Genomic DNA, 17,031 nt, shown 5'->3' with positions numbered 1-17,031 from the left:
ATACTTCAACAAAGTGAAATCCATTAGTATGAAGCTACCACCTTTGACTGGTCACTTCACTACACGCTATATCTTGTTCTTGTATAACATAATACATTTGATGAAGATTTCAAAAGGGTCGATTTTCACTCATCTCCAGTAAAATTGATTTAGCTGTTTTCGGTTATATTTTCTGTTGTCATAATTTAATGTTCTGTTTGAATTTTGATTGCGAATAAATAACATGGACGAATAATTTCAGCTACAAAATTAATGAATCACATTTTACTGCTCAATGGGCTAAATCAAATACAAATTAATGACTCATTGATTTTATATTCAGTGCAATTAGACGTGCTAGCGCGTTGCACAACAAAAACGTATGTAATTGATTGAATTATATTTACACTGCACGCGTTTTTGCAACTTTGTGTGCTGCAAACCGGATACTGAAACAAACAGATATTATTTACTCACTCATTTTGAAAGTAAAATACGTGTCGATGTAGTGGAAAAGACCATAAAGCTTCAGCCCGTAACACGCACTATTTACATCTTAAAATATCGTTCGAATGGACAAGATTTAATCAATCTGGACGAAAGATAGTTAAAAGTTTAAATTTTATTTCTAGCACAGCCCTGAATTGTACGCTACCAGTGTTCCGCGAGAATTTTTAAAAGATGCATATTTGACTCAGGTGTTGAAGACGCCCGAGGATGGCTCGCAGCGAAATCATATTTCGAACAAGAATTGACAGAAATTAGACGGAAGAAAATGTAGGAAAACTGTTTTTGGCTCTATCTGGTGCGAGATTGTGACGTTTTTGGTCCACCAGAATATAAATTGTTTTTTACCGGAACGATTTAATATTGCTCGTTATACCGTAACTGATATCGAAACCCCCTGAACCCCCCATTGTATTTATTTCCTGAGCTATGCTTTCGATTATATTGTCTATTTTTACAGTCATTTTTAACTCATTCCAGCGCATATAGCCTATTTTTGGAATGAAATTCTTAAAAATTCCATAAAACATTAAAAAATTAATTTGACGAGATTATTCCAAAAATAGGCTATGTTGCACTGTGATTGGGCTTTTTGTGAATTCTGTAATGCATTGTGTAGAAAAAGCACTTTCTCATTTTTGAAGAGAATAAAAATGTGCTACATGAACTGGAGCTGCAATTGGCATGCAATCATTTACATGTATACCTCTTTCTTCTCCTCATTACAAACAGGAACATAGCGGAAGCCCCAGTAAAGTTCTGATATTTCAAGTCATGCAATCAACACTAAGTCAAAAACGTGTCGAACTGATTTTAAAGACTACGTGACGCAGTTCTGTGAAAGGCAAATAGGAATAAGGAACAAGTCACAATTTACTAAGAAGCAAAAGTTGTGATTGAGAGGTATTTGAATAGGTTATTGTAATGCAGGGCCGTACAAACTTCAGGCGAAGACAAAATAAACTTTTTGGAGAGGAAACTAGTTACTCAATTGTACGATTGTAATGTGAATATAATCGGTCACAGAATCTGAATTAATTGATTTTAGACATTTGTTAGCTGAAGAAGCAAAGGTTTGAAATCCTACATGATATTTCATAGAGACAATAAGTAGCTCTTGCGGGTATAAAGGTCAGCCAAGTAAATTTTGCATGTAATACGTTTTAAATGTTGAATGTCTCACAGTTTCTTCCAATGTATACCTATGAACTTTGAAATTGCGGTATATTTTTGGGTAAGCTCATTACTGATACCATTCACCATTTACTCGAACGTGGGTGCAACTTTCAGGAGGAATACGCCCGAGAACATGTTTTACATGTCTAGGATAATATTCTAATGTACAACATTGTAGAATAGGGCTTGATTATTTTAGCATACACAGATTATTACATTGTACATGAAGTTGAATATTCGAAATTCTCAGTAAATAATACATTTCGTTATACTAGTTGTACACACTAATGCTTTTATGTAAACTCGAGCCATAGCATACGTAATTTAATAGCTGAAAACCTTTTGCTTCGAATAAATCGAACAACTGAAATGAAAGGGATTCTCACTACTTATTTTATCTGACCATTGTATTTATCATGAAAATGTAAACTCAAAAAGCTTTCAAAAGGCAATAATACCAGATGCACATTGCACATATTTAGACAAACAAGCAGCTTGTTACCAGCATAAAGAGATTACATTGTGGTTCATTTTCCCTTTTAGTTTCTTAAATGCGAGTTTAACTTTATACATGATAGTCACCTGGTAATGCAGTCTAAAAATAAACACTTTCAAATGAAATAGAAATTTTGTGCATGAGTTCAAAATAAGATTATAATAGGTTACATACACATTAGTAAAAAAAGAAAATTCGATTGTCTCGGTTAAGTAACCTCTAAAGAATTGTGAAAAATTTTAAAAACTTCTTTTTCCGTTAAAATATTGTCTATCTTTATATCATTAAGCACAATCTAGATTTTTCGAATAATTCAACCAATTTCAGTATTGTTTTTGAAACGAGTTCAAGTGCTCATATTTAGCATCGAAGTTCGAAAGTTTGAAGCGTTACGATGAGTTTTTTTTTACATAAATTGAATATGTGCGATTGAACTTCAAGTTATTGAGATGAGTACACAGTTCGAGAAAAATTGTTAAAAATGTCTAAAAAATAGAACACAAGCTGAACAAGAATAGACCGGCTGAAGCCTGGTGAGGTCTTTTTTCTTTTCTTTTTCAATTTCTGTTTACTATCAGCTTGGTATTCATTCAACTACCACTTTGTTTGTTGACTAATTGTTGTATTGCTTTGTTTAGACCAAAATTTTCAAATCGCAATGTCTGCTATGACCGATCGGTTACCAGATAACAAATAATAATGATTTGCCTGGTGTTGATTTGATCATAGTAGCATTGCAATTTACCATCGTGGTAGTCAACTACCAAATACTCGATTTATAAATAGACCAGCAGGCCGAATAATTTCATCAGTCGGAGCGCATCTCTCGAACAGTTAACATCTTCGCTGATAATTATTTTGGTGGTCCAACTACCAAAAAATACCAAATTTTCAAATCGCAATGTCTGCTATGAGCGATCGGTTACCAGATAACAAATAATAATGATTTGCCTGGTGTTGATTTGATCATAGTAGCATTGCAACTTACCATCGTGGTAGTCAACTACCAAATACTCGATTTATAAATAGACCAGCAGGCCGAATAATTTCATCAGTCGGTGCGCATCTCTCGAACAGTTACCATCTTTGCTGATAATTATTTTGGTGGTCCAACTACCAAAAAATACCAAATTTTCAAATCGCAATGTCTGCTATGAGCGATCGGTTACCAGATAACAAATAATAATGATTTGCCTGGTGTTGATTTGATCATAGTAGCATTGCAATTTACCATCGTGGTAGTCAACTACCAAATACTCGATTTATAAATAGACCAGCAGGCCGAATAATTTCATCAGTCGGTGCGCATCTCTCGAACAGTTAACATCTTCGCTGATAATTATTTTGGTGGTCCAACTACCAAAAAATACCAAATTTTCAAATCGCAATGTCTGCTATGAGCGATCGGTTACCAGATAACAAATAATAATGATTTGCCTGGTGTTGATTTGATCATAGTAGCATTGCAATTCTAAGTGTCGCGTATTTGGCTGTAATAGCCATAATTATAATTTGTGACACAGACACATGGACGGACGGACGGACGGACAGATGAAGTGTCCACAATAGGTTCTTTTTTTAAGAAAAAAGACCTAAAAATGTGTAGAATTATAATCCATTGTTACTAATTTGTATGTTATTGGTAACTTGAGCCGGGTTAACCCATGGCTGAGCCCAGGGCGCTGAGAATTGAGTAATAGAACGTTTTGAAAGTATAAAATTTCAAAAAAATAGCTCGCTTCGCTCGTGATCATTCACTTAATGTGAACAGCCCAGGGCATTAAAATATAAGTTGATAACTGTGGACTGTACATTTATCAAATATTTTTCAGTTTGTGGACAGTAAATAATTGTTCAAATATTTTTAACGAACCGTGTACCAGCATTTGCTTTTCATCATTCAAAACATTTCAGGATTCACATAGATATCACGGTAGATGCATTACTTTGGAGGTACTAAATTTTCGATTTGATAAAATCTTCTTTTCTAATTTTGTAAGGTATTTTATGTGAAGTTCTTATAAAGTTCTAGATTTGTTCCGCGAAGACGTGCTCTAAGCACTTTGAAAAAGTATCTTCATAGCAATGTTTAAATCTGTTACAGTCCAAGAAAAATAGGAAGTCACCCATTCAACGTGTTCCACATTCGACTTCGACATTTTCGTAAATGTTGTCAATAACAGATGATTAATCATTTCCTTCGAACTTGAACACATTGTACCACATCCCATTCCTTCAGATGACCAAAAAAGCACATAAAAGAAACTCACCAGCGAGCATAGCTCAACAGGCTCACCCAATTCCAATCCAATTTAAAATTCAGTCACAAATAAAATTTTGCTAAAATCCCCTTAAAACATAAACAATAAAATAAATGTTTTCGGTTCCAAAAACTGACCAGACCTAGACAAGACAAGCTGATATTATGATAAATAAAATTTTATTTTAATGCCGACTGTATATGAATTTCGGGATGGCCACTCATTAATAAATCATGAAGCAAATGTGTATAGCCTTAAATCGTAAAGTTGAGCTTCTAATAAATCTCGAAACAATTTTAATAGCCTTTCTTCGAACAACATTAAACTAAAACATAATATAAATGTAATACGCTTTCGGTATAAATGCCTTTGGCAGTAAAACATTACTTGCTATATACACATAAAGCATTTTATATTATTATATAGAAATAAATGTCTTGTATTTCGGGGTGCTTACCTTATCATTGAATACTACTATATGCGTGATATTAAGTCGGTTTACTTAGGGTTTTCTAAGCCCTTGTGAAATCCCTCTGAAATTCGAACACATCCTCGTGTACATATCGGAATTTCATGTTTAGGTTTCAGCTCCATATATTTATAGCGTCCCATTCATATTTTAAGGTGTTTACATATCGTACAGTTCCGTAGAAGGTCAAATCGAAGTACACTCAACACAATGGGCCGGGTGTAAAAATTGATGAATGTAATGCAATGCGATTGAATCAATGAAAATTATGGTTTGTTGATATAGAACGATTTTGGAATGGATGCTGAAATGGCGTATTGGCATGACGGTTCATGGACATAATTGAGAGTACCTACGAGCTCATTCGATTTTGCAGGGAGGTGTGGGAAAACAGAAATTTCTGTAACCCTAGTTTGAGGATCGGGATTTGTTGCTGACTGTATGCATTACCCTATCTTTGTTTATATGCTTTGGATCCAGCCTGATGACAACATATATCGAAAACTTTTATTCGTGAGAAAATTAAAAAAAAAAATCCACTTTTTGATGACACATATCGCTCCACTATCCCGACTTTCAAAAACCCGAGATTTCCTGTTTAGTTTCCATTCTAGAAAACTTATCTAAAAAATCAACGAAAACAATCTTGAGAAAGTAACAAAATTAATAGCACACATCACCATCCATTCTCCATCAAGAGACGTAACTAATATGAATTATGCCATCCAGTTGAGTGTTTACCTCACTCCTCGACAACAATATTTCTGTTAAAATCCCTTTTGTGTAATATCTAGTTTAGCTTGAAGCTCGCTCATTTCGTATTCATTATTTGAAACAGTTCCTGAAATGTCCGAAATGAAACAGGAGCTAACTATAACACGTTGATTTCCCTTGATTGTACAATGTTATGCAGTTGGTGTGTAAATATTGCAAAAGTTTTATTGTTGTAGAGATTGGAGAGCCATTAAGCTTCTAAATACTTTTTTGAATGATGAGGTAATTTAGATGAGGTTCTTTATGCATTTTATGGGGAAAGAAAATTATTTATTGCAAAACTTCTTTCGATTTAACAGATTCTACTACTGGATTAATTACTAAAAAAATGTTAAAGTAGCTTCCATGATAAATGTACAGCCCCAACTGTTCGAAACTTTTCGAAAACTAGAACCAACTTGTTAAAATTGAATATTTAGTTCGAGTCGATACGATTTTGAACGTGTGAATCACACATACCCACGAACTAATATAATTTAGATCATCTTTCCTAATATACTAAAATTTCAATCCACAAATATTGGTTCACATGTTACCGCATCAGTTCGTTTATCAATTAAGTTTTCTTTGATAAAACGTAATTGCATCGTGAACTGGACTTAAAGATATTTGAGCTTCTTTTACTAAAACAGGTTTGATGTGAATTTTTACTATTGCTATCTCTTTAGATATTTAGAGATATACATAAGATCTACGAAGCTAAACGATACAGTTCGGGGTCGGGCCTAATATTATCATCGCTAATTTTCTAGGGTTAACTTAAATTTAATAGATTTTAAACTGAATACTTTAATATCGCCTTGCTCGGTACATAAACACCATATTCCAATCGAAATTGAAAGGTAGTTTGTTATGCCTCCCTTGCGGTAATATTAAATTAAACTGACAAAGACATTCTTACTATTGGTTTGACTACTAAACGAACGTCCAAGGCTTGTGGTATACATTCGTTTGTGTAGGAAATGTATATAGTACGCCTTTTTGCTTGTAGCAATTGCAATATTATGTATAAGCAATTCATTTTGGTGTTTCGTTTAATTGAATTTATGTCTACTTTTGCTGCAAAAGTTTTGCACAATGAATTGAAGTTTAATGATTTTAGAGTGCATGTCATTAACAGTTAAATAACGTTAATTTATTGAATTTTGTAATCGATTTTAGTTGACAAAAATAATTTTTGTCAATTGTTTCTTTAATTTTTTCTAAATGCTACTAAATAACTAAAGAATCATAAAACAGCATGACGATGTGGTACGGTCGTACCCAGCAACAGTACCTGCATGAACTATAGAATTTTCTATTTTATTGCTGTCGCTTTTACGGCTTCCACTTTACCACATGAAAAACGCTTATATGTAACTCGTTGTGCCAAGTAACCAAGTATCCATTTACAGTTGCAGTTGGAAAAATAATTTCTCTTTCAATATATCCAGAAACTGCGACACTAGCTGCTACAAACAATTAAAGCACTTTGTTGTAAAAAAGTTTTAAGCTGCAGAAACAAAACAAAACATAAATTTATAATCAAGGATTTCTTTTTCATATTTTCTCTTTGGTTGTTGTTTTTTCTGCAGGGAAAAATAGCTCGCAAAAAAAAGGATATCAACACAGAGGAGGGATTAACAGTTGCAAAATAAAATAATTGCATTACATACAGTAAGTGCTATTGCTTCAGCTTTTGGTTATTAATAAAAAAAAACACAATACGCACAGCTTACAACACGTAATTCATATTTTTTTATCTAGCTTAAATATTATGCAATACTTGAAATTGTTTAAACCCACATATGTCACCAACATGCACATTGCACAGGAAAAATGACGATAAAAAATTTTATTGGATTTTTTTTCTTCGTTTAACTTATCTATTTACAACACTAACGTATTTTTAATTCCAAATCAACACAGGTTAAAGTTTGGCAATAACATTAGGTTCAGTGAGGGGATCAAAGAATGTATTTTAATCCCTTGGTGAATCTTTTCTTTCAAACGACCGAAAAAACTGAAATAAATTTTAATTCCAAAAAAGATTAAAATCTAGCAGTTATCAACAGCGCCTATTTGTGTGAATTCCTACAATTTACAATTTCTAGAATATTCAACAGTTTTCTAGTTTTTGTAGAAGTTAAAGAAATTGATAGAAAATGTCGTATTTTGTGGAAAGTGTTTTAAATGAAGAAGTCAAGAACTCAAGTCAGAGATACAGAAAATGTGTCGGTTTTCAAAATTTCGTTTAGAATAATTTTTTCAATGACCCATATCTCCATGTAGTTGAATTGAGACCCTACAGAAACCTAATATATTTGTAGAAAATAGGACGTGTTTATCAAGAATTTTCTTAGTTGTTTAGAAATTTTAAACTACGTAACGCTCGCATTGAGATTTTAACCCAAATATTTTCTTTACTTAGCAGTGACAGAATTTCTAAATCTATTTTTTGTTTCATTTATTCCACTTTGTGTCTATTATCATCATATAACCTCAATCGCCATTTGAAATTCATTGGAAATCAGTCAATTATGAAATAATTACACAGATAACAACAGAATTAGAAAATACGAACTTGTTAACCAATGTCGTCCAATATTGTAGAGCTATGCTCGATGGAAACAAAATAAATTCAAATGGTTTCACACGAGTTTTTATTTTCTGTTGACTGTAGATTAAAGGATTTGCAGAATGTCCAATTTTACGTCTACATATACAAAGATTAGGATATATAGGATACTGGCTCTCGAAGGTTTCAGTATCCATTCTCTATTGGAAAATTTGTATACACATGAAAATTGTTGTCTATACTGGATTATTGGTATCGGAGACAAAGCTAAAGAAAAAGATCAAAGGGGATTTTATACAATTATTTTCATGAGGTTTATCGTTCAGCTCACAAAATCGATAACATACATATCTGAATAACTTGTCTCGTCAGTGTGATCGAATTTGCAAAAGGTTAAGGGAGTTCATGTGATTCAATCCAATTGTTTCAATTTATAGACCAAATGAAACATATTGGTCAAATTACTCGACAAATCGGGAAAAATGTGTAGCTCTTCTATGACTGGCAGACTAGAAAATCATTCTTAAACACAATCGAAAGGGGTTCAATATGTTAAATCGTTTGAAATATCCTTCGATTTATCAAAAAAATAAATCATGTGACTTGTTGTTTTCGGAATATAAAAGCCTTTTGGTACACAGACGAACGTCTATTAAACTTAAATTTCATGATATGAATATTTTCGGAAACGTTTTTCTTTTGCAAAAAAAGTGATGATTTTGTGTTATAAAAATATCGTCATATTAAGACAGTGAGTGCGTGTGTATGTGCCTGTTTCTGGGTGTGCTCACGTCGAACATATGGGAACGATATTACTTTACGTAACACATAAATCATCGAAAGAAATACCAAGGATTTTCGTACATATCTGTCGACAATAAAATATTCATCGGTTTATTTGGAAATGAATTCTTCACACAAAAAAAAACTTTAGGCTTCAACTGTTCAAACGAAAGTCAGCTTTTTAACTTGTATGCGATCAAATATCCTATAAATACCTAACGTTATATTATGTGCGTAAACTTAGGCGTGTTCCTGGTATTCATAACGTTGATTCATAATTAATTTTTCTTCAATCAATATCCTTCCTTCAAAGACAATTAATTATTTCATACGGTAGTACACATGCATAGTTAGACATCCTGACACTGACGTCAATGCTCAATCAATTTCACCCTGTAATTGTGTTGGAGCGAAGTTAGTTAACATTAATTCGATTAGTTACTCATATATGTGTGAGTATGCAAAGTATTATTATTTATCGCTCAAACGATTCATATAAATATGAATCATAGGCTCTAAAACCTAATTACATCATGTGTACATAATCCGTGCTACATGGCACTTAACTCAATTTTAATTTTATTGACGGAAATTGTTCATCATTTCAAAACATAACAACCTCATATAACATGCTTCGAATGGAATTTTACGAGTTATGTCTCATTGCTTGTTTTATTCATATTTTATTATACGAAACTGTGAGCTTCAAATTTGAAATCATTAAATTTACATACATGTACTGCATGTAGTAGTACGTTCTGTAGTATTTCCGGTTTTCTCTTTCGAATTATGAAAGTTTCAAGTGTATTTGCAAGCAATTCATTTGTCTGTTTGGTTTACTGAATGTTGAACATTTTAATTTAATTAAATGAAAATTCGAGCTTTTCAAAATTGTTTATGACGAAACTGTTGTTTTGTAGTGGATGAGAGACTATTGGATCAATGCTCGAAATGAATGTTAAAAGTGCATACAAAAAAGTTATAACGTTGAATATTCTGTGTACAATGATTTTTGAATGCAATCAAAACAATTTTATCCAAATTGATTTTTCCCTGTCAATGGTTCTCTATAATTTCATTGCACTAAAATCGTTTGGTAGACACAAATTAAAATTATATTTCAGGCCAAAAATGACACATCTAAATTGGATTGAAAGTTTCGTGTTGATAGCACTCATATTGAATTAATTTTTTTTTATTTCCGTAGTGTTCCGGATAGAGACCCCAAGATAAGTGTTCGTTTTCATTCGTTTCGTTCCACATGTGTATTTTATCACATAAGTGTGTCGGCACTCTTACATTCCTTCCACTCCACGTGTACGAGTGAGTGCAAAGAAATTCTTTCTGGTTATTTTTTTGACAACGTGTGGAACAAATAAAATTGTTGGACGTCGAACAGATAAAAAGTTTAACAGCGATGATTGTATGATCTTCACCGATAGGCATGTGAAATCTGGCACAAATTTACATACGCACAAGAACGAAGAAAGGATGAATATAAGTATATGTAAGGTGCTCTGTAGCAAGTGCTATATGTTTGCCCACGTTGTAGGCCAATAGAATATCTAAAAACAGTTTAAAAATATGGGTCCGCCAATTCATAGTTGTCTTACGGGCGACTGTACGTTGCGATGTTTAGACGAGCTGTAAAAAAATCGCTACATCTTGGTGGCATGCAGTAGAACAAATTTTTACTTACAATAATGTTTTACGCCGATTAAAAATAACTTGTCAAAACTGCAAGCCCCCATGTCAACATCAAAAATTATAAACTTAACCTGACACAGACGGCAAGCATCTGGCCAGTATTATTATCGGGTCTATTACTTGCATTGATCAAGTATTTTTAATCGGTTGATTTCAAATCTTGTACTTCAATTGTTTTAACATACATTTTACAATATTAAGGACCATATTACCCTAAGCTTTTCATTATTTTTGTCGTCGTTGTCGATAACAGATGAGCAGCCGTATGTGACAGTTTAAGGAATGATGAGTTTTCAAGTGGCTATGACTCCCTGAGTAAGGGGAAACCTATTGTGGTTGTCCAGAGATGCCAAATCAGATGTTTGAAAGGTATTAACGAATGTAAAATGTCAGTACTATTTCCAGTCTCCCAACAAAATGGCTGCCTGCGGCAATATGAAATTTTAGTAAAAGTGAAATATCTTGGGGAAAAATGGTACTTAGAGAGTTTTTGTAAACCGAGAAGTAATTGGTTATGTGTGGGGGTTTCAGGCATCCCATATGTAGACATCTCTATGTGCAGCTATATTGAGCTGTATATAGGTATATGGAGCTATTTTCAGCTATATAATAGCATATTCATCTGTAAAATGTTTATTTATAGTAAATATTGCTCTTTAAATATAAATTTATTAAATTTGACTTCGTACGGTGCTGTCGATATTGCCTCCGGCAATGTCTTTATGATAAAGATTGGGTATTGAAGTAATTTAAGGGCTCATGGCCTTTCATCAGAGAAGAGAATGAAGTGAGAGAGATGATGAGTTTCACAATATAGGCTTTTGATAAAGATAGGTGTTTCATACGGGGCGGCGTTAGCTTATGTTTGTGATCTTGTGTTCACGATTCAGGTTTGTGGATTGACCACAAATCAGCTTAAAGCACATATTACACCGATCAAAAGTGTGTGAAAAAAATCATGTTGACGCATCACATAAAAGAAAATTGTGCAACTCACAAAAACTTGAAGAAGATTTTCATAGTTACGTAAAAATGTCTGGTGCATTTGCATTAAAAATTTGTGAATCGTAAATTCTTGATAGTATACAGTAACTTATCACAACAAAATTTATAATTTGAAACAAGTTTTCGAAACTTTTCCATTTCTGCTAATCCACATAGCAATTACAAACTTTATACGAAATAACGTTGTTATAAATTGCTTTGTAGGCAGGACTGACTAGGATAATTGATTAATTAAGGAAACATCTATGCAACTAAAGTGAAAAGTTGACTCGGGATACTTTTACTGCATCAGAACGAAACTGCCGTAATTCGCATGTCGGACTTAGTGCAAAATTTAAACAAAAGAATTCTTTGTTTAAATTTTGCACTAAGTCCGACATGCGAATTACGGCAGGAAAACTTACACTCAAACTTACACTCTTTCACTGATCCCCAATTTCTCTCCAATTCTTTTTGTATTTCATTCAAACACATTGACTCGGGAGCTTGGCACACATTGCCAAAACATCTGATCTGAAAATGAACACTTCTTCATTTTCTTATAGCTATTTCTTGAAAATTATTTACTTCATTCTGAAATTTCTGAACATGATTCTATCATTTTTTTTGTCGAAGAGGTGAGAGATTCACATTAAATATACTAGAAAATCGTCGTATACGTTGATGCGATGCAATTCATACACATTTTTAAATTGTCATATGCAGAAGGAGAATTTCGAATTTTAAGTATTTAAACGAATTTGAAATTCTGTCAAACATACCTAAAATATTATTCGATGAAAATGTTTCTCGGAAAATTTTCCATTTTCTAAATAATTAAATTTTCACCAAATATTTTTTTTAGTCATACATCCGGAATGCTGGGTGCCTAAGTAAAATATGCTCTCGGAAAAGTTGTGTTAAAATATCCTTTGATCCGCAACCAAATTTTCCAAGATAATTGAACCGTAAAAAAGGTGTTTCCTCTATTTGTGTTTGTTTTCGAATGTTTTGAAATATTCATGCGACGTCTAAATATTTAATTTATTGTGTTTGCCCAGGAAGACATTTACATCGAAACAGTTTTCTTGAAAGAAGACTGTGGTGTACGATTTTCTGGTGAGCTTTCAAGTGAATTTTTCCCTTTGAGAGCGCGTGCATGTTTTTCTTTTGGGTTCCTTTAAGTGATTTTACATACTGGATACATAATTACTATACATAATTTTGAGAAATATTAAAATTTGGTGTAATTAGTGTCAACTTTTTATTCTAAGGAATTTTGGAACCTATAAAATATATGCATTTTCTTCAAAAGCAAACAAATGAAATAATTAATTTTCAACTACATTGAAGGTATCGGGGAATCTGGCACACGGTGCCAAAAGAACGCAAGCAAGTTTATTGCTGCAAATACTTTTTAGCCATGTCATCGACTTAATGACTCCTTTTACAAAATTTTGGTATCAAAAAATCGTGTGCGAGTTCACCTTTGACGTAGTTGAAAAATGCGTTGTTTTAGCACCGTGTGCCAAATTACCCCACGCCCGCTGTAAAAGACATATTAGAGAGGGACGTATAGTGTAAAAATTGACAGAATTCATTTGTTCCAATGTCAATTTTGACACTATACGTCGCTCTCTAAATGACCATAAGTTACAGCTTAAGACGAGGCAACAATTTTGTTTTTTGTTTAATCAGCCAGATGGATAAATGTTTCAGTTGGTTACATTATATACTTGTATCGATTAAAGTAAATAACCAAAATTATTTCGTTTATTTAAGTGTAAATTTGCGAAATTTTGAACTAATATGTATGAAGTCGGAATTGAAGTCATCTCCGATTTTAAAATAGTTGAAGAAATCAAGGTTCTGAAAGAACAGGTTAAGAACAGGTTACGAGGGCAGGTGAAACACAAATCTTGACAATTTAGACATGTATATTGTTTGAAAAGTCAACTTTTCCAAACCTAATTGGCGCTACAGGAAAATTTTGATTCCACCGCCATCGTGATCAACTCGATGTGTGTCTTAAAGTGTCTTAACCAGTTCTTTCAGAACCTTGGATGAAATGATACGATTCATAACAATGAACACAGTCGCCATGTGGCAAGTCAGTCGGTTCAAACATATCCACTTTAAATTCACGAGAACAGCAAAATGAATGACACAGAACTAAAATGTCAGGGTTTTATTTGTACAAATTGGTGAACAGCTGTGCAAGCACTTAGAATTTTCATCTTGCTAGTTAATACTCTAAGCAATCGAGCGTATGGCAACAGAGAACAAGCGTTTGAGAAAGTTAGCCAAAGGCTGTCCATCCACGTATTCATTCAATGTGTAAATAAATGATCGTTATCGCACTAATAAATTTTGACTTGAAGGGAAAATAGGCCTGATCATCGTTGCCAAATTGTATTTATCGTTATTTGGTTTATGTTGAGTTGACTATTTGTTTTTCGGTTTAATTATCTTAGTATCATTGATGTCCTCTTGCAGCATATCATCATCGCCTAGGAAAGTTACGACAATTACCTAAAAGTTCAAACAAAAATCAAAATCAAAAAGTTACCCCATCCCCAGTAACGATCACGACGTTCTTCCTCTTCGTCGTTGTACTTTTCCGTGCAGGTTTCAACCAATTGTTTTGACGTTTTGTGTTTCATCTTTATTTCTTTTGAGTGCCGGTTACTACCGTCTCCGGTTCGTAAAACGCGTCGTCGAACCATTTCATCAGGCACTGTCTTCAAATCGTATGCCCATCCTAACCATGCAAAGAAGTCAATAAAAAAAATAGTTGGATTGCACCAATAACGTGATAATTCCGAACATTTATAGTCGAATGGATAGACGTGATGATAGTTATGCCAGCCCTCACCGATTGTCAGGAATCCGATGGCATAAGTGTCAGTAGATGTAATATCTCTGTAGTGAGAACGGATTATAGGAATGCTATTCAGAACGATCGTCATTCAACTCACTTTTCGAATGGTTTACTACCCCAAATGTGACTGACACTATTGACGCAAAAGGTCAGATTTAATGCGAACATGTAACGGAAAATATTCCAGTGATATGCGGTCCAGAAGGTCATTTCGAGAAAGTACGTAGCCAGAAACATTGGCAGGAGAAATACACCGAAAAGAGCCAATGGAAAATAGTACCTGTACGGATCAGAAATAAATACGATTTGAGGCCACGTAAAGTTTTGCAGTTTCGGCAGTGCCATGTAACGCAGAAAAAACTCACAACCCCGAATTTCTTACTTTTTCTGAAATCTTAACACTGGATCCGACGTCAAATCTGAAATGTCGACTCGTCTTCCATACTTTATGACATCCGGATGCCTCTTACACATCAACCAGCCAATGTGAGAAAAGAAAAATCCACGGCTCGCATTATGTGGATCAGCATTGGTGTCCGGGTACTTATGATGTATCCGATGATTTCTCACCCAGCGGATAACACAATCCTGTACAAATACAGTTTGCAAAAACAAAAGTATAAAATACAATGGACGTGTCGCTTTGTAGCATTTATGTGCCCAGTAACGATGTGCTCCAGCGGTAGTGCCAAACGAGCTAATGAAACCGTACAAAAACCCTACAAGTAAATCGTTTAAAATTTAAGCATTTGATAATAAAAAGATTCTCTACCGATGAAGAACTGCCAACCAGTAATGGGCAAGAAGAGTGCAATCACACAAGCGATATGTAAATATGCAAATAAAAATACGTAACGCCACAGAATTTCCAGTTTGTATGGTTTTTCTCCGGGTTTTGTATCGTATGGATTGGCATTCGGGTAGTCGCGCTATGATAGTTTTAACAGTTTAGTGACATAAGGACTAGTACGGATAAAAATGTTCAATGTTACCGGAATTTTCAATTGTTGCTGTCGTCCAGGTGATGTTGAGCGATCGTCTACATATTTCGTCTCAGTACCTCCAGTGAGTGGCATATTTTAAACTGGCGATATGAAAGGAAATACAAATTGTTAATCTTAAATCTCTCATGTATGATGTCTACTCTTTTGTTTAAATGTTTAAGTCAGAACTGGAGAGGGATTACGGCATAAATTCTCCTTCCTCTATTCTATACTGTTCAAATAGAGTAAGATTCACTATTTCCTACTGAGTAAATCTTAAATGGCAACTTCTATTTTGAACCAAGTAAAACTTATTTTACTGCACCTGCTGTGAAATAAAAATACTTTTTCTCTAATATGACACCAGACTCGACTGCAATACCTTTAGTGAAGAAATATTTATTAAAAAAGTAAACTTCTAATTTACCGTAATTTACTAATTCTTTCATTCAACAGCTATTTTTAATCAACATCTGCTTACTCGATCGTGTCGATCCAATTCTAGTAATATTTTATTTAAATAACATGTAGATGATTGTGTAATTACAACATTAGTCAAGTGAGTATCATTTTTGCCTGAGTCTGATTTTGTGCGTGAATGTGACCTAGCCCACACCCAGTTGAGGCTCTCTTAGAAGGTTAGGACTTGCACTCGTTGGTTTACATCAACTTCAAACCTTCAAGCTACCCTTTTTTCTTGGGCACATCAAGTTCACTCATGAACTGATAAAGAAACCCAATAACTGATCTTTATCCATCCCTGAGCGAACAGTAAATGCATTTGGCTCGCTTTTTTGGTTGAACCCGGTATTTTATCACATTGTTGTTAATGCATTGAATTGTGGTCGTTTTTGTTTTTTACGTCTTTAGGAACATGACGCGATAGAAATGGAAAATCGATTTTAACCCCTGAAAAGTACGACTTAAAGTATGTATCAAACCATTGGAATATCTGCAGCAGGGACTATTTTCGTGTGACCGAATTTATCAGCTAGGACTATTTTAAATACAGCATTTTCCCAAAAGTTTGGAAAAAACCAGGAAGATTTGGGAAAATGTTCTACTGAAAATAGTCATTGAATATCAGTAATTAATTTCGCACCAAAAATGTACCGTAAAATATACCGATCTTTTGCCTATTTAGAGAACTGACGCTGTTCCGGGAAGCAAGAGGCAATATACCAATTGGTTGGGATATTTTATTTCTAAATTTTTCTGGTCGGAAAATAAATTTTACATTTTCCGCAAAACATTCACTTCTACAAATAGATTACAAATAAACATGTGAAGAAGAAGAAGAATATCAAGAAAGCCTCTAAATAAAGTACAAATGCTATAAAAAACCTTTCAAAAAATACCTCTGATTTTGTATTGTCCTCTGACAATAAACGATTTTTGTCTACTACAAAAAATCCAATATTTTATTTAAAACTGAACTTCTTTACTTACTACCGAGTTTACTAAATTCAATATT

The 17,031-nt window shown here is 33.6% G+C and overlaps 1 protein-coding gene across 1 annotated transcript; it reads right to left on the bottom strand.

The window, feature by feature from the left end:
* Positions 1–13,879: 13,879 nt before the first annotated feature.
* LOC119073559 (acyl-CoA Delta(11) desaturase-like) lies at positions 13,880–15,666 on the bottom strand. The gene is made up of 6 exons (XM_037179115.1): positions 15,567–15,666; positions 15,347–15,503; positions 14,957–15,293; positions 14,672–14,854; positions 14,263–14,615; positions 13,880–14,203 (listed from the first exon to the last, which is right to left on the bottom strand). Exons 1-6 carry the CDS (start codon positions 15,648–15,650, stop codon positions 14,139–14,141), a joined length of 1,179 nt encoding a protein of 392 aa, XP_037035010.1. The 5' UTR covers positions 15,651–15,666; the 3' UTR covers positions 13,880–14,138.
* Between the last annotated feature and the right edge of the window lie 1,365 nt (positions 15,667–17,031).

This window comes from Bradysia coprophila, unplaced genomic scaffold (assembly GCF_014529535.1).
Source record: "Bradysia coprophila strain Holo2 unplaced genomic scaffold, BU_Bcop_v1 contig_138, whole genome shotgun sequence".
In the NCBI taxonomy this organism is placed as follows: Eukaryota; Metazoa; Arthropoda; class Insecta; order Diptera; family Sciaridae; genus Bradysia; species Bradysia coprophila.
Note: the sequence above shows the minus strand (reverse complement) of the source record. Positions and strands in the feature narration are given on the sequence as shown.